The following is a 27,803-nucleotide window of genomic DNA, read 5'->3' on the forward strand; positions in this document are numbered from 1 at the left end:
ATTTTCACCAGGACAGGTGGGCGAGCAAAGACAGCCAAGAGGGGTGGGATTTACTAACAGCTGCTCGAGCGCCTCCGAATTAGATCTAACAACTCAAGAGCAGCTGCTTCGCGAATGAATCTACTACCGGATCGGAATCGCAACCCGCTGAGAAAATCCGGCGAGAAACTCAGCGAGCTGATTCGTGGGTTAGATTGCACGTCGAACCCTTTGCCGAGTTCGATGAGTAGGACGGTTACCGGAGTCCCTAAGCCTCCACCTAGTTATAGAGCTGAAGGCGTCTAATGCTTCTTGCATTATTGAATCTGGTGGATCCGTTGGGACTAAAGAAAGATGATGTAGTCTCCCTAAGCAGTGAAAACCGATTTGAATTTATTGTAACTTCTCTAGCCGTTATATACTGCGGTGATGTTCTCTCTAAACTTAATCTAACATATTCACCAGGTCTAGGGCGTCGATGGTGATTAGCCCCTGCTTGGGCAGGATTCGGGGAGTAGTCATGACGCATAGCTTAATGAAGTACTGTTCCGACGTATGTCGTATTCCGACGATGACTTCATGTGTTTTCGGATCGATTCGAAGCCCAGGTCATCGTGTAAGTCGACGTCTGAAACCAGCGTGAGTCCTTCTAAATTAAATCTTGGACTTCAGCGACGCGAAGCTGTACGTCGCGTTATAGGGCACGCATTCGAATACGATTTTCCTCGGTAGGATAGCTATCGTAACTGCGGATCGAGGCGTTTTTTGCTCTAAGGAGTTCCCTAACATCCTCGGGCAATTTGAAGCGGTGAAGGAAGTCCTCTACTACAACTATCGTTTAACACCAGCTGGTGGGCCGTGAGGTCGTCCACAAACCTAAACAATAAAAAATAAAAACTACTTTCGCGTGATCTTCTCTTTGGGTCGCAATTCCGAACTGGTGGTAGACGCAGCGAAGCACTGCTCATGCTAGGTTTAGTGTTACCAAATTCTCTCAGGTTGAGTCAATGAGCTCACATAACAGTCCGTGTGTAACTACTGACAAGTGGGCCGTATAGTCACCGGCTATGGTTGCAACTATTCAAAGAGTTCAAGGTTTTCCTTTCAATTCGGCTAATTTGAGCTATTTGAAGTCGTCGTGGCCTAACGGATAAGACGTCCGATGCCTTCGTGTTGAGCGATGCGCCGGTGTTTGAATCTCAGGCGGGTACCAATTTTTCTAATGAAATACGTACTCAACAAATGTTCACGATTGACTTCCACGGTGAAGGAATAACATTGTGTAATAAAAATGAAACCCGCAAAATTATAATTTGCGTAATTACTGGTGGTAGGACCTCTTGTGAGTCCGCGCGGGTGGGTACCACAACCCTGCCTATTTCTGCCGTGAAGCAATAATGCGTTTCGGTTTGAAGGGTGGGGCAGCCGTTGTAACTATACTTGAGACCTTAGAACTTATATCTCAAGGTGGGTGGCGCATTTACGTCGTAAATGTCTATGGGCTCCAGTAACCACTTAACACCAGGTGGGCTGTGAGCTCGTCCACTCATCTAGCAATAAAAAAAAAAAATTTGGTTCTACGCATAAATTACAAATAGCAAAAAAAATCCTAACGAAGATAATTTCAAGCTACGTGTCTACCAGCCTAATAAGAGGATATGAGCTAAAATACATGCTTATCAATTACTGTTAACAAAAACAGTCCGCGAATTTTATCATATAATCTATTCTAGATAGTCTTAATCATTTCTATGTTAACTTACGAGTAATAAGAGAATTAGTGCAATCAGTAGTCAGTACTGTCAGTAGTCTCAGCCCAGTATCAGTACGCGGTGACGCGGCTTTAGAAGTGATTGTGTACAAAATATTTTCATCGAATATCAAGAATTGTATTTTAACAATGATTAAAAATAATGTGGTTTACGGAGGACCGGTCCTTAAGGTGGACGCCCATTTGTCTTTCGGACAATATATTATAGACAGGTTACAAGATAACAGTCAAGAAGAAGACGCAGTAGCACTGGTGATTGTATTTTTATATGTAAATAACTAACCTAAACAGTAAACGAGTGTCAAGGACAAAAAAAATGTTGTAGATCTTACATTTTAATGCAATAAAATAAGTTATTTGACTCTTCTTGTGCACAAAAAAGGAATTCAATAATAATTATTAGGTATATTCCATATGTAGGTACCTATGAAGAAGATTTTTATGATCTAAGATAAATCGTTCGGAAATTCTTAAATTCCGAACGCTTACTACATTTAAAATATTACACTTCTAAGTAGGAAACTAAATGATGACCGTTTTTCTTTTTGATAACGCCATCTTGTTGTGTATTTAAAGCGGTTAGTTGCTCTCAATTAAGAAAAATAGTATTATTATTCGCCAATAGATGTCGGAAAGAGTCATAAAGTTGATTATTGAAAACACGAAACAATTTAAGATAACAGATAAGGTGTGATTGTTGTTTTTTTGGCGAGGGAACTTCGATCGTGGCGGGTGTCTTTTTTTTCTTGTTTTAATTTAATTTGATAATTTTTGTGTAAATAGATTAGGAAAGTTTGTTTAAGCTGTAAATACTTTTATTTATATTTAGATTTTAGTTTTTGTATATATATATTTCTTTATAGGGTAAGTTTTTAGTAGAATTTAAAAAACTAGGAGGTTAAAAGTTAAAAAACTATAGATGGTAATACTGTGTTTAATGATACAGAGACGGTGGTCATTACATTTGATGGACAAATTTTACCAACTAGGATATATATGTGCTATACAGCATTGTCTGTAGATTTATATATTTACCCAACCATACAATGCTATAATTGTTGCCGGTATGGTCATATTAAGAGCCAGTGTAGATCTAAGCCACGCTGCTTTAAGTGTGGACAGGAACACTCTGGAGATTCATGTACTGTTGATGATGATTTGATTCAGTGCTTACACTGTTCATCAAGTTCACATACAGCTATAAGTAAGAGCTGCCCCGAACATGCAAGACAACGCTCTATTAAAGAATCCATGGCCAAAAGTTCGATTTCATATACTGAATCTGCAAAATTACATCCACCTATCAATCGATCTTATTCTTCTGTAGTATCGTCTCCTTCTACTTTGAAAAATAATCTGATTGATTCTTCTTACAACCTTCCCAATCAATCTTCACCACTAAGATCATATAAAAAACAGTCGTCATAAAGCCAAAATCTCCTTCTAATAGGGTCACAAAAGGATACGATAGAAAGTCACATGAATCCTTAATAAGAGATTACAATCCACCAGAGCCCTCTAATGGATGTGCTTTGGATCCCGAAATGAATACTCAATCTATAGCAGATATTATTAATTTATTGATAAAATTACTTTCACAGTTTAACAATTTTACATCTTCTTCGTCTTCTTCACCATCCAACGTTGCCCCTATTTTTGATATTCTAAATAACATTATTAATAACCATGGCCAAGGTGGTTCATTGGAATTGCCGCAGCGTTGTCAGCAAAAAACCTGATCTAATTTATTTGACAAATAAATTAGATCCCATCATTGTTTGTCTTCAAGAAACCTGGCTTAAGCAAGGTTTTCCAATTAAAATTCGTGGCTTCTCTATTGTAAGAGAAGACAGGTCAGATGGGTATGCTGGTGTAGGCATACTCATTAAGTCTCATCTTCCTTTTTCAATAATTTCTGTCCCTTTACATAGTGATTCTTTTTCTATTACTGCAGTTAAAGTTAATAATATCTGTTATGCTTCTATATATATCCCTTACCCTTCCTTAGCTACTCTTCATGAAGTTTCTTCTATTCTAGAGAGAATAGAAGAAACTTCTATTCTCTAAGAGGTTGAGCATCTACCTCAACCTTTCCTCCTAATGGGTGACTTCAACTGCAGTCACATGTTTTGGGGCAGCCCATCTAATAATTACTATGGCAGTGAATTACTGGAAATTATTGATTACCATAATTTATGTGTTTTGAATTCTGGGTCTCCCACCACACGTTCTAGAGCGAGTTCAAATGTTCTAGATCTGTCTATTTGTTCGGCTAATTTAGCTTCATCTCTTAACTGGTCTACCTTCTCGTCGACGCTTAGTAGTGATCATTACCCTATTATAATAAATTTTCCTTTTAAAAATATTAATACGAATACTCAAAAACCTCCAATGAAATATAGTATCAGAAACAACGACTGGGATGTATTTAGACAAAATGTAGATATGAAAATTAACCAGATGCAGTCTGATTATTGTTCTGCTGACAGCTTCACTCAAATATTGATTGAAGCAGCGGATGAATCATTTCCAGTTAAGAGGGTCTCTAAGGGGAAAATCCCCTCCCCACCTTGGTGGGACAATGAATGTTCTGAGGCCATTAAAAGTAGAAAGGAAGCTGAAATGAATTATTTAGCATATACTAGTTTTGAAAATTTCGATTTACTCTCAAAATCTATCACTGAGACCCGTAATCTTTTTAAGAAAAAAAAGTTTGACAGCTGGAGAAAGTTTTGTTCTGAAACTTCGCCTGATATTCAGCCTAGTGCTGTTTGGCAGAAAATCCATCGCTTTACAAAGAATCTAAATCTACTGTACTTCCTTACACTATAGCAAATGAGTTTTTAAGTAAGTTATCTCCTCCTTCAGTACAATTTCACAACATTCCTCTTCCAATATCAGATTACTCAGAATTGAATTCTCTTTTCTCCTTTAACGAGCTGCAGGGTGTTCTCTCGGTTGTTCGGGACTCAGCTCCGGGGCCGGACGGTATTCCTTATTCTTTTCTCTCAAATTTGACTGACAATGCGATAACTTATTTTTTAGACATTATTAATCATATTATGGTTTCCGGTTCTGTTCCAATGTTTTGGAAAGAACAAATAATTATTCCAATTTTAAAACCGAATAAATCGTCTGATAACGCACTATCATATCGCCCAATTGCTCTTTTATCAGTTTTATTGAAAATAATTGAACATTTAGTAAAAAATCGACTTGAATTCTTTGTCGAAAGTAATTGCTTATTGGCAAAATTGGTAAAAAATCGACTTGAATTCTTTGTCGAAAGTAATTGCTTATTGGCTGAAAGTCAATATGGCTTTAGGCGAGGGAAGAGTGCGCTTGATGGTATCAGTATATTTACTACGGATATTAGACTTGCTTTTAGCGAAAATAAATCAATCCTTTCTGCTTTTTAAGATATACAGTCAGCATATGACAATGTTGTAATTTCTGTACTTAAACATAAGTTGCTTACCATTAAAACACCTCCGTTACTTATTAATATTATCATTAATTTACTCCTTGATAGATCTTTAACGGTCGATGATAACTCTGTAGTTTCTAGGATCTTGACTAAGGGCCTTCCTCAAGGCTCAGTATTGAGTCCTATTCTCTACAATATTTATATCCACGACTTGGAATCTTCTTTTAATGGTAGTATAAGTGTTTTTTAATATGCTGATGATTTACTTTTATATAATGCCAGTCAGTCAGTACAAGAAGCTAGTGTAGCTATAACATCTAATTTGTGCCTTTTAAAAAAATGGCTGGATAGTAATGGTTTGGATTTGTCTGCGTCCAAAAGTAGTGTTGTTCTTTTTAGTCGAATGCGACGTCCAGCAGAACCTAATGTTTTTTATGAGAACCTTAAAATCCCTGTAAAAAAAGAAGTAAAATTTCTTGGTGTTGTTTTAGACTCAAAACTCACAGGCATTCCTCATTGTAATTACGTAGTTTCGAAATGTGAACGCAGCTTGAACATTTTGCGTTGTCTTTCGGGCGTTTGGTGGGGTGCTCACCCATTTTGTCTAAAGCTACTTTACAATGCATTGATTAGGAGTGTTCTTGATTACGGTACTTTTATTTTAGAGCCTGGCAATATTTCTGCCTTTAAAAAACTTGATTTAATACAGTCAAAATCTTTAAGAATTGTATGCGGTGCTATGAAGTCAAGCCCCATAAATGCTTTACAAGTAGAATGTAATGACCCGCCTCTGTATTTACGCAGACAATATTTATCGGATAGATATCTATTCCGTTCGTTTCAATTTTCTAATCACCCATTGAGATCAAAGTTGAATTATCTTTGTGAACATATAAACACATCTCCATATTGGAAACATAAGCAGCCTCCCCTTCTTGTAGTAAGCTATAGAAAATTCTTATCATTAGAGTCTCCTACCCACTGTTCTAATTATCTTCCTCTATTTTGTTTTAGTTATGACTCTTTAATTTTGAATCTGAATGTTAATTTAAATTTCCTTAGTTCAAATCGTCATCAATCTAATTCTGAATTCAAATCCCTTGTGAACGAAAACTGGCAAGGATATCATTCTATTTTCACCGATGCATCTAAAATAAAAAACAGTTGTGTTGGTATTGGTGTATATCATCCCCAATACAAGATTGTTCAAAAAGTGAAGTTCCCTAAAGAAACATCTGTATTTACGGGAATGTGTGGGTTTATTAAAAGCTGTAGAATACATTTTACTATCTAAATTGAACCAAACAATAGTTTTTTCTGATTTTAATAGCGCTCTGCAGGCTATAATGAGATTCCCATTTAAATCTCGTAATTCGAATCCCGTAATCCTAGAAATAAGAAATATAATTTTTCAGTGCATGAATCTCAATTTAAAGATCAGCTTTGCTTGGATTCCAAGTCATTGTGGAATTAAAGGTAATGAAATAGCTGATACCTTAGCCAAGGAAGCTATAACTAGTGGGGATGTTTTCCCTTTTAAAAATTATACATGTGATTTGGCGAACTTGTCTCAAGATTTCCTTCATTCTAGTTGGCAGAGTAGCTGGACTGAATCAAGCCAGTCAAAAGGGAAATCTTATAGTACTATTCAACCCGCAATACCCTCAAAGCCGTGGTTTTTCAAAATTCATTTCGCTAAACGTGTAACAACATGTCTCATTCGCATGCGATTGGGACATGTTTCCACTCCAGCCTATCTTTTTAAATTCAAAATTGTTGATAGTCCAGCCTGTGATTGCGGTGCTGAAGTCTGTGACGTTAATCACATTTTCTTTTCTTGCTCTCTAAATGATTGCTCTTCTTTCTATTTAAATTTGATTTCATTACGTATTCCTTTTCCTACTTCCATTATGTGTCTTTTATCTACGAATTCTCCTAATGTATACAGTTTATTGTCTTTATTTATATTATCTAATGATGTACATATTTAATTTAATCTTATTTATATATGTATTTTCATATATTCTCTAACTTTCCTAATCACTCCCTTGCGAATTCGTCAAAAAAAAAAAAAATTTTTTTTTATTACGTAGTTCACAAGCTTTTATTTTGCTTTGTGGCAAATGCGCAAGCCGCGCGAACCAAAATCAAACAGAAGAAGAAGAAAACACGAAAACACAGTAACCAGTGTTGAGACGAGAACTATTTTTTCTACTTTAGTAGCTTTATAATTTTGGTAATCCGATAAGTATTAAGAAATCCAGCGAAATTGCTTATTCTTAATATTGATAATTGGCAGCTCAAATTTATAAACTTTTTATTTAATAATAACCAAATTTATTGTAACGAAAATCACAAAAGTTTCGATTTGTCATTTATTCTTCATTTGTACGCTCGTTGTTTTAGTTGAATCTCTATTATGAAGCACCTCGGTATCTTTCATACTAAGTTTCTCTTACCAGATGATGGCTGCCACCATATTGAGAAATAAAAAATAAAATAAAATAGATGACGCATTAGAAATGATAATAATAACTATGTGGTAATTTTTTATTAAAGTATTTTTTTTATTGCCCTTGCAGGCAGACGATCATACGGCCCACCTGATGGTGAGTGGTTACCGTCGCCCATGGACTTCAGCAATGCCAGGGGCAGAGCTAAGCCTCTGCCTACCGCTTAATACTCTCCACAAGCCTCGTTTGAAGAAGGACATGTCATAGCGCTCAGGACACCGTGGAGGGGAGCTCATTCCATAGCCGGATGGTACGTGGCAAAAAATATCTCTGGAAACGCACTGTGGATGACCGCAGTGGCTCCAGGTAGTATGGATGAACTCTACTCCGGTGGCGGGCGGTGCGATGGTAAAAACGAGATACCGGTATTATTTCGAACAATTCCTCAGAGCACTCCCCATGGAACATACGATACAAAATACAGAGGGAACCGAAGTCCCTCCGCAGACCCAGACGATTTAAACCAAAGCCTAAAGCCCTGTCAGTCCCGTGTTTTAGGCGACCGACTAAGCTTCCCGAAGCGTTCCTCTGAGATCGCAAGGCAGAACTCACTTAACAAAGGTAAATATACGCGGTGTACCTAGTCAGGTCATAAATTCTGTCACATGTTTAATGTAAAATAATTGAAACAAGTTTATTCATTATGTAACCATTCATATACCAAAATGAACTTAACAAAACATAGATTCTTATGACACTAAAGTTTATTCAAAATGACTTCCGTGATTTTGAATACAGGCCTTCAATCTGCGCGGCCAGTCGTCTATCGCAGCACGAACGAGGTCCATGTCAATATCGGCGGCTGCCTTAATCAAGGATGTCTTGAGTGACTCCAAATTGGGATGAGGCTTTGAGCACGCCTTTTCCTCCAAGTGTTGCCATATCTTGTAATCTAACGGATTCAAATCTGGACTGGAGGAGGGCCAGTCTTCGTGCCGCATGAAGTCGATTTCACGCGCCGCCAGCCAGTCTTGTGTGCTCTTCGCTCTATGAGCTGGCGCCGAATCTTGTTGGAATACCCAGTGCCTGTTATTGAACATGGTATGAGAAATAGGTTCCACAAGGTTCGTCAGGACTGTATTTTGATACACAACTGCATTCGTTTTTACACCTTTCTCACAAAAATGTACCTCTGTTAAGCCCCAATAAGAAACTCCCAACCATACCATGAGCGAGGATGGAAAATGACCTCGTTGGACACGCGGAATACGGTTGCTCGCTTCTTCACTACTGTGTGCGTACACCTTATCATCTTGTTTGTTGTAGCTCTCTTCTACGGTAAAAACTTTTTCATCCGAAAAAAGAATTTCCCGATATTTTTTTCCCGCGTACCGCTTCAACAAAGCGCGGCATCTCTTCAGTCTCAGGTCCATTAGACGAGCATTCAAACGATGTCCTGTTTTTCTTCAATATGCCCGAAGCCCTAAGTCTTCATTTAACACCCTTTTCACCGTGGTTCTGCTTAACCCCATCTGAAGGACCAACAGTTTCTGCTTACGTTTGGGATTTCTTTGAATTCGCGCCTTCACAGCTTTTATCACTGCTGGAGTCCTAACAGACCGAGGACGACCACTTCTTGACCTGTCATCTACACTAGAGTCTTCATTGTATCGTTTGATGGTACGATAAACGAATCTTTTGGTTATATTCAAATTTTTCAGTATGTTAAAAATTTGAATTGGCGCGTAACCGCAACGATGCAACGCAATCACTGCAACACGGTCTTCTTTAAGCGTCCACTCCATATTTAAAAATGAGTAAAATTCTAAAAGTATACATTTTTATTTTCATGAACAATTCGAAGTTCGAATTCAATAAACTTTTTTGTGGCCAGCATTCTAAAAGAAAAGTTTTTACTGTGTGACAATACTTATGACCTGACTAGTTATATTACTATCGACCCATTGCCGTGGCACACATTAGTAAGTTCCTATGCAGCGGGATATGTAGTTAATCTATAGATATATGTTACGGTAAACGTACACTCTTGGGAAATGTACACTTTTACTTTTACTTTTGCGATTTCGTATTTTGTATGCCATGCTCACATTTACCAAAACGATATTGTCATTGTGAATTCAAGGTACATTTTCCTTCTTTGAATTTGTAAATTTTAGTTGAATGCACATTAGCCAAACGAGTAGGTAAATGTGCACATTTACCGGAAAATGTGTACATTTGCTGCAATATCTACTTTTACCGTAACATACCTATATATAAATGAATTGTTGTTCGTTAGTCTCGCTAAAACTCGAGAAAGGCTGGATCGATCTGGCTAATTTTGGTCTTGAATTGTTTGTGGAAGTCCAGAGAAGATTTAAAAGGTAGATAAATATGAAAATGCTCAGAATTAAATAAAAATAACAATTTTGTTTTCCCCTTGATGTGTCCCCCGTCGGACGGATTCCTTTTGTTTGTTTTAAGTTTATTTTGTACAAAAGTTTAGGTCTTTTATTTATCGATTGAGGCACTACGAAGTCTGCCGGATCAGCTAGTAGAAAATAAATCACCCACTACACGTGACTTGACCACAACCCGCACCTTTGATGGAATGACGTATCTTGAAATGTTTATATCATTTATCATAGCGTGCTACAAATGCGCCTCGTGTGTAAACGATGGGCAGACGACGGAAAGAAGAGATAATGCCTTGCAATTTACATTTACATATATATATATAGAGTACACTGGAAATATATCTCGACTTCAGTGAGATCAACAAATTATGTTTCGTTCATATGCACACAAGCATATCGGATTCCCTTGAATATTTGCTGTATCGTGCTCGCCGCTGGGTCTTGTAGCAGTATAGTAAAGAGGCGGTTTTAGATTTTAGATTGAACCTTTCTTATAACTTGTGCCTTCGGAAGATGACACTTTACAAACTTGCATAAGACCCGTCATGACATACGCGAGTGTTACTATACTACTCGCTAATTCGTGCTCGCGCAGCAGCCAGTAAAAGTCGACGCCCAAGACACATCCTTACGAATCTATCAGATCCAATAACTTTTGCATTAGATGCCTTTAGCTCTAACAATAGGAGCAGGCTTAGGAACCGTACTCGTTGAATTCCGCAGTGTTCGATGTGCAACCTAACCCATACATCAGCCCCCGAGTTTCTCGCCGGATCATCTCAGCGGGTCGTGATTTCGATCCGGTAGATTAATTCGCGAAGCAGCTTTTCTTGAATTGTTAGGTTTCCTATGAAGGCGCCCGGGCAGCTGTTAGACGACCCCACCATTCCTCGCTGAGTCTTTGCTCACCCACCTGTCCTGGTGAAACTGGAAAGGCTACCGGGCCACCAGTAATCCTTCCTTGCAAAAAAATAAACTAAATTGTGAATATGTACAATATTATTTTCTACTCAATTTGAATTTCAGTTCTAGTCTGTAAACTAGCGTAGTACGTAGATATTTTTAACTATTTTACTATACGTTTATCTTATTTTCTTTTCACATTTGAATTATAGATTAACGGTGAAACAGGACACAAAACAACATTTAAAGAAATACTCCAAGAAACCGTTAACGCTGCATCCGGAATGAAAAAAATTGGGGTGAAGCGTGGAGATGTCATAGCATTCTGTGGCGAAAATATAAATGAATTCTTTATAGGTATCTTGAGCACTATTTGCTGTGGTGCCACTGTTACAACATTGAATGTAATGTACTCGGAAGGTAAAAATAATGTATAGCAGTTTTTTAAATTTATAAATTATATTTTTCTTTCGTTGTTTTATTTAGATTTTATTCAATAAAATTATTTTGCAGATGAAATCAATCACGTTTTGAACATATCAAAACCAAGTATGATATTTGGTTCTGAAATAGCATTCAAAAGAAATTTGGGTGTTTTCAAATCACTACCCTTCATCAAAAATTTTGTACAATTGAACGGCAGTCCAGTGGAGCGGGGAATCCAGACATTCAGCTCGTTATTGCTGCCAACCGATCCTAATATGTACGAGCCGGAACTAGAGGCCCGTGGCGATGACACAGCATTCATTCTATATTCTTCAGGCACAACTGGTCTGCCTAAAGGAGTAATGCTAACACATCTCAACGTTTTGTATACTTCAGAAGTTTTTGAGTAAGTTTGATGAAAATTAGAGTTAATACAAAATAATAAATACGATTTATGCCATACCTATGTTATATTACTGGTAAGCTGGTAATTATTGTATTTTAATAGGTTTTTATTAGATTCAGACGTATCTATGTTTGTAACGGAATAATTGAACATGAATTTGACTCCCTTCAAAATGTCGGATTAACTCGAAATTTGGTATACTTATGCGGGACCGATGACAATTCAATATTAAAAAAAAATTTGAAATTCACCTAAAAAATGAAAAATAAATGCGTTGCCGGCGGCTCGAATTAAGAAAATAAGCAACTCTTTTAGGTGGCTGGGTGTACAACTTTTCAACAAGATCCCACAAAACGTTCAACTATATATATATACTACTATCTGTTCATAGATTTAAAAAAACTGTCAAGGGACGTTTGTGCAACAAGGCATATTATAAAGTTAAGGATTGTTTACTAGATGGCACTACGCGGGAATGAGGCGTTCGCTCCTGGCCTTTTCATTTTTCATTACTACTATTATTTATTTGAATTGTATTTTTTGACTTGTTTTTTCGTATACTGTAAATATTTTTACTTATTTAAAAAAAAAAAAAATATTTGAGAAAAAAAAAGGACGCTGAGTTTGTTTCGCCGGTTCTTCTCAGGACTGTGGCTTTTTTTTGGAACTGATGGTAGAATTAACATTTTCATTTATATTTTGACATTCAACAAGTGTGTTATGCTGACATCCAAGTTGAACTAAATGATTTTGAATTTGAATTTGAATTTGAAACAAGAGTTTAAAAAAACTAACAAAATACGCTTTTATAGAAAATCCAACTAAAAAATAGAAAATAAATTTTAATAAATTTGAATTAAAAATAGTGTAAAAATGGTATCAGTAATTATAAATATTTTATGAGCAGATATGAGTACTTAGAAGGGTTATTTTGATAATATGCTGAAAAGAATATCCTGAGAAGAATATACCTAGTCAGGTCATAAGTATTGTCACACAGTAAAAACTTTTCTTTTAGAATGCTGGTCACAAAAAAGTTTATTGAATTCGAATTTCGAATAGTTCATGAAAATAAAAATGTATACTTTTAGAATTTTACTCATTTTTAAATATGGAGTGGACGCTTAAAGAAGACCGTGTTGCAGTGATTGCGTTGCATCGTTGCGGTTACGCGCCAATTCAAATTTTTAACATACTGAAAAATTTGAATATAACCAAAAGATTCGTTTATCGTACCATCAAACGATACAATGAAGACTCTAGTGTAGATGACAGGTCAAGAAGTGGTCGCCCTCGGTCTGTTAGGACTCCAGTAGTGATAAAAGCTGTGAAGGCGCGAATTCAAAGAAATCCCAAACGTAAGCAGAAACTGTTGGTCCTTCAGATGGGGTTAACCAGAACCACGGTGAAAAGGGTGTTAAATGAAGACTTAGGGCTTCGGGCATATTGAAGAAAAACAGGACATCGTTTGAATGCTCGTCTAATGGACCTGAGACTGAAGAGATGCCGCGCTTTGTTGAAGCGGTACGCGGGAAAAAAATATCGGGAAATTCTTTTTTCGGATGAAAAAGTTTTTACCGTAGAAGAGAGCTACAACAAACAAAATGATAAGGTGTACGCACACAGTAGTGAAGAAGCGAGCAACCGTATTCCGCGTGTCCAACGAGGTCATTTTCCATCCTCGCTCATGGTATGGTTGGGAGTTTCTTATTGGGGCTTAACAGAGGTACATTTTTGTGAGAAAGGTGTAAAAACGAATGCAGTTGTGTATCAAAATACAGTCCTGACGAACCTTGTGGAACCTATTTCTCATACCATGTTCAATAACAGGCACTGGGTATTCCAACAAGATTCGGCGCCAGCTCATAGAGCGAAGAACACACACAAGCCTGGCTGGCGGCGCGTGAAATCGACTTCATCCGGCACGAAGACTGGCCCTCCTCCAGTCCAGATTTGAATCCGTTAGATTACAAGATATGGCAACACTTGGAGGAAAAGCCGTGCTTAAAGCCTCATCCCAATATTTGGAGTCACTCAAGACATCCTTGATTAAGGCAGCCGCCGATATTGACATGGACCTCGTTCGTGCTGCGATAGACGACTGGCCGCGCAGATTGAAGGCCTGTATTCAAAATCACGGAGGTCATTTTGAACAAACTTTAATGTCATAAGAATCTATGTTTTGTTAAGTTCATTTTGGTATGTGAATGGTTACATAATGAATAAACTTGTTTCAATTATTTTACATTAAACATGTGACAGAATTTATGACCTGACTAGGTATATATTGTAAAACAGCGTGGGGATATTTTTTCTTACACTATTTTAAATTTACTAAAATTCGTTTTCTATTTCTTAGTTCTATAAAAGCGTATTTTGTTAGTTTTATTATTTATTATATATATTTATTATTATTTATTATATAATGTATATTAATTACAATTTCGGAAGTTATGAATATTTAATATAAATGTTAAAATATTTTTCATTTCAATCTCTTATTTCAGGCACGGTGAATTGAATGCTGTTGATAAACGTTGTTACACTTTGCTTACCATCGTGCCATGGTATCATGCGTATGGATTGATGTCAACTATAAATAATGTACTTTTAAAGAATACTTCGGTTTATTTGTCTGGTTTTAATCCTTTGCAGTACTTGAAGTGTATTCAAGATTATAAGGTAAATTACAAATCTTATTTTGACAACTATGATTTTGTTCTTTCCTTGAAACAGAAAGGTGTCATGACACTCACGTTGGGTATTTGCTGCTAATTTCTATCAATTCTGCCCACTTTTATATGAATATAATGACGGTCCAGTCGATTGAACTTAAAGGTATTTCATAATTTTAATATTATGAAGAGAAATATGAGCTATGCAGAGTAAATAGTTTCGTGAAGAGTGGTCTACGAACTTCTATAATAGCCCCAGATTGTGCTCCAATTTTTATTACAAAACACGTCTAAAATTTATCTTTTTTCGATTGCATCTTTGAAATTATCATTGGAAGCTATGACTTAATATTTTTGACGTGACAACGTCTTATAATTCGATGGAGCCGGCTTCACGCACGAAAAAACATGACTCATGCGGCGTTACCTCGCTCTGAGGCGTTCCATTTAAGGCTTGAAGTGCAAGCGAGAGCGCGCAACGAGCGACAAAGAGGCACAATCGACCTCCGCGTTCGGCAGCGCTCGACAACTGTTTCTCTCCTACTTGAGTGAGTGATGCATCCGCGTGGACAGCTGCTATACAATAATACATTTACATGTTTTCGTCAAGTATGAAGTTCAGTGAAAAGTGAATGTGGTGTCAATTGTCCATACAAAATATCTAACAAACAAATAAAATTAAAATTTTCTTTTGAAAAATGAAACCATTCCATCAGTATTTTCTTATGACGTTGTCACGTTCAACTATCGTCAGTAAACAGACTTTACAGATAACCGATTTTTTTGGCCTTTATATTATATTATATATATTAAAGAAAATTAATTTCCTTTAATACGTAATGCTATTGCAAGATCGACGATAAGTTTCTAGTATGTATTTCATACAATTACGTCCGTGAAACTATAGGAATTTAATTGGACTAGCATTGTGTGTGATTTTATTTCCAAAGTTAAACTATGACGATACCTTTTCATTGGTAATAATCTAAGCGATGGTTGCATTTAAACTTTAAATCGATGCGATAGCTCAAACATGGTGCTGGTTAAAATTAAGTATTGTGTGAAATATCGAATGGAGAGTAAATGAAATGAGTTTCTCAAAGGGGGTACAAGAGAGTTGAAATGAATTGTTTTGTCGCCCTCTATGTGCAGAGCGTCTTATCACCAATTCGATTATTAAATTTATTATCTTTAAGGCGAAAATTAACGGGATAGTATCACATGGATGAATGGCAGATCGCAGTTTTGATTGCATTGTTTAACTCTTGTGAACCCGAAATGCATGCTGTTTCGTGACACAAATAGGCAAAAATGTAGTACTTACCCGTGCGTACCTTATAGACTATAAGTTTTCAATCTGATGTCTTATTTAAATTTTCTTTTTCAAAGCTGTCCAATTTATATTGGTAAAAAACCAGCTATGAAGAGGCAAATACTTAGTGAGAGTATTTAATATTTAATTTAAATTAATGTTAAAAATTATCTTTTCTTGTAGGTCAATGTTTTATTAGTTGTTCCGCCTATAGTCGTGTTTTTAGCGAAGGCTCCAATTGTAGGAAAATTTGATTTATCTTCAGTTAACCAAATATGGTGTGGTGCCGCTCCTCTTAATTCGGAAACTATTAATGAAACTCTGAAAAGGTACGAATAATAAATGCTAAATAGTATTATATATTGCACTCCATTTCATTCCAAAATAATGCAGTATTAAATGAGTGTAAGACAATGAAGACTTTCTTGTCACGCATTAGGAGGAGATATATTATCACCGATCACCCTCTTCGGCCAACCTATACCCTGGGCCAGGAAGGTCAAGTACCTGGGAGTCACCCTGGATGCATCTATGACATTCCGCCCGCATATAAAAACAGTCCGCGACCGTGCCGCATTTATTCTCGGCAGACTCTATCCCATGATCTGTAAGCGGAGTAAAATGTTCGGAACAAGGTGACACTTTACAAAACTTGCATAAGGCCCGTCATGACTTACGCAAGTGTGGTGTTCGCTCACGCGGCCCGCACACACATAGACATCCTCCAATCCCTACAATCCCGCTTTTGCAGGTTAGCCGTCGGGGCTCCGTGGTTCGTGAGGAACGTTGACCTACACGACGACCTGGGCCTCGAATCAATCCGGAAATACATGAAGTCAGCGTCGGAACGGTACTTCGATAAGACTTTGCGTCATGATAGTCGCCTTATCGTTGCTGCCGCTGACTACTCCCCGAATCCTGATCATGCAGGAGCCAGTCACCGTCGAAGCCCTAGACACGTCCTTACGGATCCATCAGATCCAATAACCTTTGCATTAGACGCCTTCAGCTCTAATCCTAGGAGCAGGCTTAGGGACCCCAGTAACCGTACTCGTCGAACTCGACAAAGAGGTCTAACCTAACCTAACCTAACCCATGTATCAGCCCGCTGAGTTTCTCGCCGGATCTTCTCAGCGGGTTGCGATTCCGATCCGGTAGTAGATTCATTCGCGAAGCAATTGCTCTTGAGTTGTTAGGTCTCCTTCAGAGGCGCTCGGGCAGTTGTTAGCAAATCCCACCCCTCCTGGCTGAGCCTTTGCTCGCCCACCTATCCTGGTGAAACTGGAAAGGCCTTCGGGACACCAGTAATCTTTCAATCATAAAAAAAAAAAACTTTCTTGTTCTCGGTTTAATATATACATTTAATATTAACATGAAGAGATGTCATTTTGAATCTTCGAAAAGTAGAGTATGTCTTTTTCAAGGACGACGATGGTAGCTACCCGGTTGGATTCAGTTATATCTATTTTTAATATTATTAACAGTCAACTCAAAGTATAGTAACCAATGGTCATTTTAAATTTATAATTTACAGATTGCCAAACTGTGAAGGAATTTTCCAAGGATACGGTATGACGGAGACTTCTGTCGCGGCGACAAAAGATATAAACAAAGATGGTGTTGTGCGCAAGCCTGGCAGTGGAGGTTATGTTCTGCCGGGCCTTCGTGCCAAGGTACCTACTGCGCTTTTATGATCTTTCGCGTATTACTTTGCTGATACGAAATCTCGATGCACACTCGCGCGTTGCACAGTCCTACTAAAATCCTTAAAGGCCATAAACAAGGCTGACAACAAAGAGATCTGAAATGTATGATGACCCAGGAATTACTAAAATCTAGAAATACTCGACGGCAACATCGGTAGTGCAAAACATGAAAAATACGAAAAAAATATTTGGATGTTAACGTACGTCAAAACCGTTTACTGCGACATCGTTTACTTACTTACTTACTGACTTAACTTTACGATGAATGATGATGATTAAATAACATTGTGTAATATATAAATGAAACCCGCAAAATAAAACTTACTTATTTACTATACAATCGAAGCTTAAACCTCAAGTCTCTAGATGGTGGCAGCGTTCATGTTGTTGATGTCTATGGACATGGATATTTTTTACTGGTGTTAGGACATATTGTGAGTCCGCACGGGTAGGTACCACCACCCTGCCTATTTCTGCCGTGAAGCAGTAATGCGTTTCGGTTTGAAAGGCGGGGCAGCTGTTGTACTATGTCTCAAGGTGTGTGGCGGCATTTACGCTGTAGATGTCTATGGGCTCCCGTAACCACTTAACACCAGGTGGGCCGTGAGCTCGTCCACCCATATAAGCAATAAAAGAAAATTAAAAAAAGCTCCGGCTACCAGTTAATACCAGGCGAGCAGTGGGCTAGTTTAATACAACATCTAACAAAAAAAAGGTAGACATGTTATTGATATTGTAAGATAATAGAACAAGTCAAATATTTAGTAACTTAACGCTATTTAAATATTATTGTACACAGAGTTTTCAGTGATAAAAGCTTTTGTAAAAATTCAAGGTGGTAAATATAGAAACCCGTGAAAGATTGGGACCGTATTGCGAAGGTGAAATTTGCTTCAAAGGACCGGTTATAATGAAAGGCTATGCAAATAATGAAAAAGCAACTGCTGAAATAACTGACGATGAAGGGTATCTAAATACTGGAGACATCGGATACTACGATGATGACGGCTGCTTCTTCGTTGTGGATCGACTGAAAGAACTCATCAAATACAAAGGACACCAGGTAGGTAACTGTTATCTATTTGCGTACACAGCTAGACAAGGCCCGCCCGACAAGAAGTGGCCATAAGAGTTTATTTATCGCATTATACTTATGAAAACGCATTATGCTTGTAACTATACTGAGATCTTAGAACTTATATCTCAAGGTGGGTGGCGCATTTACGTTGTAGATGTCCATATGGATGGGCTGTAGTAACCACTTAACACCAGGTGGGCTGTGAGCTCGTCCACCCATCTAAGCAATAAACAAAAAAAATTGAAGATTTGTAGTTGATTGAGGTTCAAAAATATAGCGTAAAAATAGAGCTATTATTTTATGATGGAAAAACATGTTTAAGACGTCCGCAGAATAGTCGTAATTGATATGCAATTGAATATGATATGCGAGATATATGTGTGTCTGTATGTTCACTTAAAATTACCTCACGTATTTAGCTTTCTGAATCGTATTATGGCTTTTGTGTTTTAATAGTCGTCGTGGCCTAAAGGATAAGACGTCCGGTGCATTCGTGTTGAAGCGATGCACCGGTGTTCGAATCCCGCAGGCGGGTACCAATTTTTCTAATGAAATATGTACTCAACAAATGTTCACGATTGACTTCCACGGTGAAGGAATTAACATCGTGTAATAAAAATCAAACCCGCAAAATTATAATTTGCGTAATTACTGGTGGTAGGACCTCTTGTAAGTCCGCGCGGATAGGTACCACCGCCCTGCTTATTTCTGCCGTGAAGCAGTAATGCGTTTCGGTTTGAAGGGTGGGGTAGCCGTTGTAACTATACTGAGATTTTAGAACTTGTATCTCAAGGTGGGTGGCGCGTCTACGTTGTAGATGTCTATGGGCTCCAGTAACCACTTAACATCAGGTGGGCTGTGAGCTCGTCCACCCATCTAAGCAATAAAAAAAAATAAAAAAATAATAATATAAAATTGCATTTTGTTGGGAGCAAAACTACGGTCGCAGCTAGTATTATATAGATGACTAGCTGACCCGGCAGACTTCGTAGTGCCTCAATCGATTAATGAAAGACACATCAAGGGGACACATCAAAGGAAAAACAAAATTGTTTGTTTTTATATAATTCCGAGCTTTTTTATATTTTCTCACCTTTTAAAACCTTCCCTGGACTTCCACGAATAATTCAAGACCTAAATTATCCAAATTGGTTCAGCCGTTCTCGAGTTTTAGCGAGACTAACGAACAGAAATTCATTTTTATATATATAGATATGATATAATCATATCCTCTCTCACAAACTAAACGAAGTCGCTCATAATGTACCTTTCGACTCCGATACGGATGAGTCCGTAGTTCATATGACATTATTATACGAGCTTGCACGGTCTGTTTGTTTATTTATTTATTTCTTGCTTAGTGGTGTAGACGAGCTCACAGCCCACCTGGTGTTAAGTGGTTACTGGAGCCCATAGACATCTACAACGTAAATGCGCCACACACCTGGAGATATAAGTTCTAAGATCTCAATATAGTCACAACGGCTGCCCCACCCTTCAAACCGAAACGCATTACTGCTTCAGGGCGGAAATAGGCGGGGTGGTGGTACCTACCCGCGCGGACTCACAAGAGGTCCTACCACCAGTAAAAAGTTGTTCACGGTTGTTACTACTGTTTGCTGCTGCTGAGAAGTGGCCCACTTTTCGATTTGCAAGGTGGGACGGTCGTTATACAACAGTATTATTGAGACTTCGACATCATGTACCTTTTCGTTTCACAGTATACGGCACTTATGTCAATAAAAATGTAGGTATCATCTTTTTTTTAACTTAAAACTAATGCGGTAATTCATTCTATCACGTAAATTCATTCTATCACGTAAAATGTGAGCATATTATACCTAGTCAGGTCATAAATTCTGTCACATGTTTAATGTAAAATAATTGAAACAAGTTTATTCATTATGTAACCATTCATATACCAAAATGAACTTAACAAAACATAGATTCTTATGACACTAAAGTTTATTCAAAATGACCTCCGTGATTTTGAATACAGGCCTTCAATCTGCGCGGCCAGTCGTCTATCGCAGCACGAACGAGGTCCATGTCAATATCGGCGGCTGCCTTAATCAAGGATATCTTGAGTGACTCCAAATTGGGATGAGGCTTTGAGCACGCCTTTTCCTCCAAGTGTTGCCATATCTTGTAATCTAACGGATTCAAAACTGGAGGAGGGCCAGTCTTCGTGCCGGATGAAGTCGATTTCACGCGCCGCCAGCCAGTCTTGTGTGCTCTTCGCTCTATGAGCTGGCGCCGAATCTTGTTGGAATACCCAGTGCCTGTTATTGAACATGGTATGAGAAACAAGTTCCACAAGGTTCGTCAGGACTGTATTTTGATACACAACTGCATTCGTTTTTACACCTTTCTCACAAAAATGTACCTCTGTTAAGCCCTAATAAGAAACTCCCAACCATACCATGAGCGAGGATGGAAAATGACCTCGTTGGACACGCGGAATACGGTTGCTCGCTTCTTCACTACTGTGTGCGTACACCTTATCATTTTGTTTGCTGTAGCTCTCTTCTACGGTAAAAATTTTTTCATCCGAAAAAAGAATTTCCCGATATTTTTTTCCCGCGTACCGCTTCAACAAAGCGCGGCATCTCTTCAGTCTCAGGTCCATTAGACGAACATTCAAACGATGTCCTGTTTTTCTTCGATATGCCCGAAGCCCTAAGTCTTCATTTAACACCCTTTTCACCGTGGTTCTGCTTAACCCCATCTGCAGGGCTAACAGTTTCTGCTTACGTTTGGGATTTCTTTGAATTCGCGCCTTCACAGCTTTTATCACTGCTGGAGTCCTAACAGACCGAGGGCGACCACTTCTTGACCTGTCATCTATACTAGAGTCTTCATTGTATCGTTTGATGGTACGATAAACGAATCTTTTGGAATATATTCAAATTTTTCATTATGTTAAAAATTTGAATTGGCGCGTAACCGCAACGATGCAACGCAATAACTGCAACACGGTCTTCTTTAAGCGTCCACTCCATATTTAAAAATGAGTAAAATTCTAAAAGTATACATTTTTATTTTCATGAACAATTCGAAATTCGAATTCAATAAACTTTTTTGTGGCCAGCATTCTAAAAGAAAAGTTTTTACTGTGTGACAATACTTATGACCTGACTAGTTATACTATTTATATAATACTTTATCTAAAGTCCATTATCATTAGATATCAACAAATAATTTACAAAGCAATGTTATCGAGCAGGTAAATAATTATCTCATTGTTTGGAAAATACGTTATAGGCTCAGTTAAAACAATGCCTATAATTTTCACCTGCCGACTGATTTACTTATTTTGGAACTTGGTCGTTATTGCCTTTTTTAGAGTCAACTTTTTTTATATAGTATATGAAATGTTTCCGTAATGTTAGCCGAAGACAGGATGAGATGGAACAACATCGTGAGGACGGAACTTTTACACGGAGGTGATCATGATCATTAGACTGATAAACAAGACTAGAGAATCACCAAAAGAGAAAATTCGATACACGAAACGAATATAATTGTCTCTAGGAATCTAGTAAGCCTAACGCAGTGATGATTATCGAAAAATCTGGCGAACACTAGTAATCTATACTAATATCATAAAGAGGAAAGATTTGTTTGTTTGTTTGTATTGAATAGGCTCCGAAACTACTGAACCGATTTAAAAAATTCTTTCACTGTTGGAAAGCTACGCTATCCCCGGGTGACATAGGCTATATTTATTATAATATATTTTCAAAAAATTAGGGATCCCTACTGAAACTCCAATAATGTAATTCAATGTGTAAAAAAATTACCTAAAATTCTTTACATCGCGTACGCTACTTCCCAAGCGAAGCCGGGGCGGGCCGCTAGTGATACATTAAAACCTAAGCCTGTACGTAAATCTATCACAGAATTTCTTAAAACGTAAAAGTTAGAATAATTTATCTTTTATCTACACTATACGTGATATACGTGTAACTATACTTGAGACCTTAGAACTTATATCTCAAGGTGGGTGGCGCATTTACGTTGGATGTCTATGGGCTCCGGTAACCACTTAACACCAGGTGGGCTGTGAGCTCGTCCATCCATCTATCTCAATATTTTTATATTAAGATCATAAATGGTTAACAATTACTGGCTCCATTTTTTTAAGTTAATCTTTGATATCTCTTTGTTAGATCATTAACCTCTTTGCACCCAAATAATAATTGTTGAGCAGTCGCCTGGCCTTGGATAATGATAAGTGGGCCTCAACTTTCCTTTATTTATAATTAAGGAGCTCATTATCACTAATGCTTTAAGTTAACCTTCGAAACTTTTATCGGAAAACATGTCTTTTCGGATGCGCTCTCAGTGATTTTAGGCTCACTAAGCACTAGTCACCGCTCTCGTGAGAAAAGAGTTCGACATGCAACCTACACACAACCCGTTGAGTTTTTCGTCGGATCTTCTTAGTGAGTCGTAATACCGAACCAGTGTTAGATTCTGCGAAGCACTGTTCTTGCTAGGGCTTGTGTTTTGCTAAATTCCCCCAGGTTGAGCTCGTGAGCTCATTAAAGCGTAAGTAAAGGCAGCGTTGTAGGAGTAATCTCGTTTAACGCACCCGTTTAGCCCCATGTAACCGGTTATATGCAATTGATTCACATTGAACTTTTTTCGTTAAAATGGGTTTAAATCGAATGTTAAGGAAAACAATATCGTGTACTATAAATAAATATATATTTACCAACGATCACGCCACGTTAACTGGTCCCGTGCTAAGTTCGTAAAGAGCTTGTGTCACAGGTACCAGATAACGGAAATAAATGTATGATTTTTATTACACACTTACATATATATAATATACATCCATAACCCTGGAAAATACATTTTATATTTATCATAAAAATATCTTCCCTTGGCTTAGAACAAATATGCGGGAAATCCCTGCGTTAAATGAGTCGTAAATGAAGGTTATGAAATCGCGTAATATTAAAGTGCATTTTAAGAATACGGCGTTATAGAGGGGATTACTGTATTTACATATTTTATATAAACATATCAATGTAACCAGTGTCCGTCCAATCATAGAAATTCGTACGTGACCGTTGTTGTATCACATTTTCTCTTTTGTGTTACTTAAAACCTTAATGCTAAATATTTTTTTTGTAAAACTACAATGAACACACACAATTACAGCTCAACATTTTTACCAAAATTACATGGTAAAGTAAAATTGTGTTAATCTGATTTAATTTAATATGTTAGGTAGCCCCGGCAATGATAGAGCGCGTACTGCTGCAGCACAGCGACGTGTTGGAGTGTGGAGTGGTGGGAGCGCCCGACGAGTTGGCTGGCGAGCTGCCCACCGCCTTCGTAGTGCCCAAGCCTGACGTCACGCTTACAGAAAGAGAACTGCTAGACTTTACTAATGAACGGGTCAGTAACATAATTTGACTTAGCATTGCAGCTTACTACAGCTGCTGTGGTGGAATATTATGGATATTTTATAGTACATTGTGCACCAAGGGAGGAAATGTCCAACTTTTGTCCCGCGGTGCACATACTATTTTTTCTCCTACCAGGCCGAAAGCTCGTGGAGTAGCGAGTCGGGGTCCGGGGGCGGGGGGTAGTGGGGCCGGAGCCCCCCCATACTCATAAAAAAAAACAATTTAACGGTTTTTTAATTTTTAAATAAACTACTACTAGTTGAATAAGAACTGTCTGATGAACTCATATTTGTTTAATACTTCAATATTAAATTTCATTGCCTTTTGTTTATTTCACTTTTACACTAAACACAATATTGCAAATTACCCGAGCACAACAATGGCGGAGAATCTTAGAGTGCGTGAGAGCAGAGGGAGACACTAACGCGCATGCGCACTTGTACCCAGGGAGAAAAAGTTACACTTTCTTCCCTGTACAGCGGGACGAAAACCGAACTTTCGGCGTAGGTAGGAGAAAAAAGTATTATGGTAACATGAGATTGTAAGGCGTTGAAGGGTATAATATATGTATAATGATAACGATAATCTTGAACCTCAGTACCTAAAAGCAAATTATTTTCACTCTTGATAGTGAAAATGAAACAGTCTTGGAGTGGCAACAGAAGACAGACTATTTTTAATTAGTTTATAGATATTAATTTAGCTAAGTAAGCGTGCTCCCTGCTCACTCATGTTGTGTGATTATGAAAGTTGGCAGCCTGAGAACGTCACAATATGAATGCTTATTGCCCACCTTGAAATAAGGTTAATACCCCAGCTTGCATGCAGTTGCAGCTTGCAACGATTGTCAAACCTTTGGATTGGAAGGCACGATTGCGTACAAGAAATAGGTTGAATAGTGCTAGCCTCTTGTACGGGCTCGCAACCCTCCATACTACCGATGCTAAATATAGATATTTGGGATTAAGCAATTTGTGAGAAAAATAATTGATAATGCTACCGCTACTACGGGCAGGAAAGTAATAAGCCAGCAGAACAATGTACCTGTATTTCCTAATTGTAAGCCGGACATATTATTTGCATTTAGGTCATCTGACCATGGATAAGTCCGATAGTTCAAATGGACCGATCTATAAACAGGATTTTTTTGGTTCTAAAACAAAAAATTAAAAGTACCCGCTTTTGCTTATTGTTAATGAGAAGGTGAACTTTCGAGCGTTGGGCTAGACATTTAAAAAACTCGCACTAAGCACACTGAAATTTAGGTTTTATTATAAGGCCATTAAAATAGAAAGTGCAATTTTTGTTCAATATCATTATGGGGTTTTTATGGAATATGTGCTTGTAGAAGCAGCCGTAGTTAAGCTGCTTCAACTAGCTAGATTTTTTAGGCGCTGGCATGAAGGATAAGTAGCATAGAGAGAATAAATATTTGTTATGTCGTTTATGTAACGTTTAATGTATATAGCAGGGGTGGCCAACTTAATTAGAACCAAGATCTACTGACAAAACACTGCGATCTGCCAATGACCTTTCTTGATAATGAAACAAATAAGTAGCATGTTTTCTTTTATTAAAAATATTAAAATAAACCTGAAATTATATAATAAAAGAGAACTATTGTGTACAAGATAGGATAAATAATGTGACGTAATGGTCGTTGACAAATGATACAAGATGAAGATGATGCGTGCAGCAATTGGTGATTACGTTGCGCAGTCTGTTCTATGTATTTATATTTTTATCTTGCCACGATCGACTGAACTAATAGCCACGATCGACCGGTCGATCGCGATCTACCGGTTGGCCTCCCCTGGTATATAGGATGGGGTACAATATAGGTAGATTTTTTTATTTATTGCTTAGGTGGGTGGACAAGCTCACAGCCTACCTGATGTTAAGTGGTTACTGGAGCTATATAGACATCTACAACGTAAATGCGCCACCCACCTTGAGATATGAGTTCTAAGTAAATTAACTAAGTAATCTAACTTAAATAACTCAATATAAAGGTAAGTGAAAAATAGCGCACAGCACGGTAAACTGTTTAGCGAATGATTGGGCTACAATCATAAGCGACAGGCGTAAGGCGGTTGCCCAAATACACGGTCCCTTTCGACTGTAAGCTTTGCTTTGACATAGCTACGTCACTCTTTAAGTTTATCTGGTATATTGAGGATGGTTTTCTCGATGGCTAAAAAATCCCTCAGTTACCAAATGCTCACTAATTTGCATACGAATAACATCTATTTTTTATTTTGCAATTATTTCATGTTTATATGCAAATAGCTGTACAAATAAGCTACAAAAATAGATTTCTTATCTGTTTTAGTTGTCATCTACATCAAGACTCCACGGTGGTATTATATTCGTCAAAGAAATACCAAAAAACGCGTCTGGAAAAATACTGCGGCGTGTACTCAAACAAAGAATTGCAGAAATGAAGAAAAGCAAATTATAATTGAAGTCACTTCAGTGGTCAATGTTATTCTGTAATATAATTTGTGGACTATCTTCTCTCTGATCAAAAGGATATAAAAACTATTATTAATCTCTTCAGTGAAATTGGCCCAAATTATTTATATTTTTATCTCTACGCTAAATGGCCACATATTATTATGTGGACATAATTTTTCTAATCAATATTCACTATTTCTATTTTTTTTCTACTTATTGAATTGTTTACCTATAAAGTGAAAAATCTCCATAAAGAATAAATTAAACTCATTATTATTTTATTTTACAAAAATTCGTCCCCGAAGAGATTAAACTTGCTGTAGTTAAATCTACTAACACTTTTCCTGTAACGCATTGCAAGCACCGCAAGCCTCTCGGGCAAAACATACTTTGTGAGTGCAACTTTTACATTAATGAATTAGACTTTGAGGCTGATTTAATTATTGTATTACTAATATAATAATTATATATTATATATATACCTAACGGCGGGCCGGGAATATTTAGAATTTTTAGAAACCGTGACGTTAGTGGGGCTGACGTCACCTCTTTCGCCGCTGGGCTCACTCATTGCAAAAACGAACACACCAAATTGATTTCAGCAATGTTTGTCCGTATTAGTAATACAATAATTGAATCTGCCTTAAAGTCTAAATCATTAATGTAAAAGTTGCACTCACAAAGTATGTTTTGCCCGAGATGCTTGCGATGCTTGCAATGCGTTAGATATACCGTCTGAACCGGGAGCCTTGTGAGGACGTAGGTCTTTGATTAGGTCCGTCGGGGTAACGGGTGGTAGCGCGTTCGAGGGTGGCCAGGTGGCTCTACGTTCGATCTCACTGTCTACTATTTCTACATGAACAGGGTCCGCGGATTGAGTGTTGGGCGTGCATGGAGTAAGCACTGTATCGGCCAGTAGCTCTGCTTTTTCGTCGTCATCGAACGTCGCGAGTCGGCCTGACGACTACGAGCCTCGGCCTACGAGCGGAGGCATAGTTACTGTCGTATGCGATTTGAGAGTTCGAGCTAAGCGGTACTAAGACCGTTGGGAGGGTGCGAGTCCTTCTAAGAAATCAGACCATCTGGCATCTCCGACTTCGGCGATGCGAGATTTTACGTCGCGTTGTAGGCCACACATTCGAATTCGATTTTCCTCGTTAGGATACCTATCGTACGCGCGGATCGAGGCGTTTTTGGCTCTAAGGAGTTCTCTAACATCGTCGGCAAATTTAAAGCGGTGAAGGAAGTCCTCCGCTACAACTTGCTTCGATGACCTATCTAATGTCGAGGTGATGTGTGACGTTACGATGTCTATGGCTTCAGCAGTATCTTGAGGGGACGGGGTGGAGTCCGGACTGAATGGGAGCGAT

General features: G+C 37.9%; 1 protein-coding gene and 1 long non-coding RNA gene across 3 annotated transcripts; one reads left to right on the forward strand and one right to left on the reverse strand.

The window, feature by feature from the left end:
- The first annotated feature begins 1,762 nt into the window (after positions 1-1,762).
- LOC114245781 (luciferin 4-monooxygenase-like) lies at positions 1,763-26,703 on the forward strand. Its single transcript, XM_089738610.1, has 9 exons — positions 1,763-2,002; positions 11,163-11,370; positions 11,464-11,782; positions 14,290-14,464; positions 15,953-16,098; positions 17,304-17,442; positions 18,311-18,538; positions 23,795-23,965; positions 26,309-26,703. Exons 1-9 carry the CDS (start codon positions 1,880-1,882, stop codon positions 26,435-26,437), a joined length of 1,638 nt encoding a protein of 545 aa, XP_089594736.1. The 5' UTR covers positions 1,763-1,879; the 3' UTR covers positions 26,438-26,703.
- Positions 2,669-5,841, reverse strand: LOC149499842 (uncharacterized). Of its 2 annotated transcripts, XR_016325413.1 has the most exons (5): positions 5,704-5,841; positions 5,444-5,629; positions 5,229-5,366; positions 4,576-4,768; positions 3,947-4,085 (listed from the first exon to the last, which is right to left on the reverse strand). It is a non-coding gene; the product is annotated as an uncharacterized LOC149499842 (long non-coding RNA). The 2 variants fall into 2 exon arrangements; XR_016325414.1 differs by lacking the exons at positions 3,947-4,085; positions 4,576-4,768 and adding an exon at positions 2,669-3,032.
- Positions 26,704-27,803: the final 1,100 nt, after the last annotated feature.

This window comes from Bombyx mandarina, chromosome 25 (assembly GCF_030267445.1).
Source record: "Bombyx mandarina strain Sakado chromosome 25, ASM3026744v2".
Taxonomy (NCBI): Eukaryota; Metazoa; Arthropoda; class Insecta; order Lepidoptera; family Bombycidae; genus Bombyx; species Bombyx mandarina.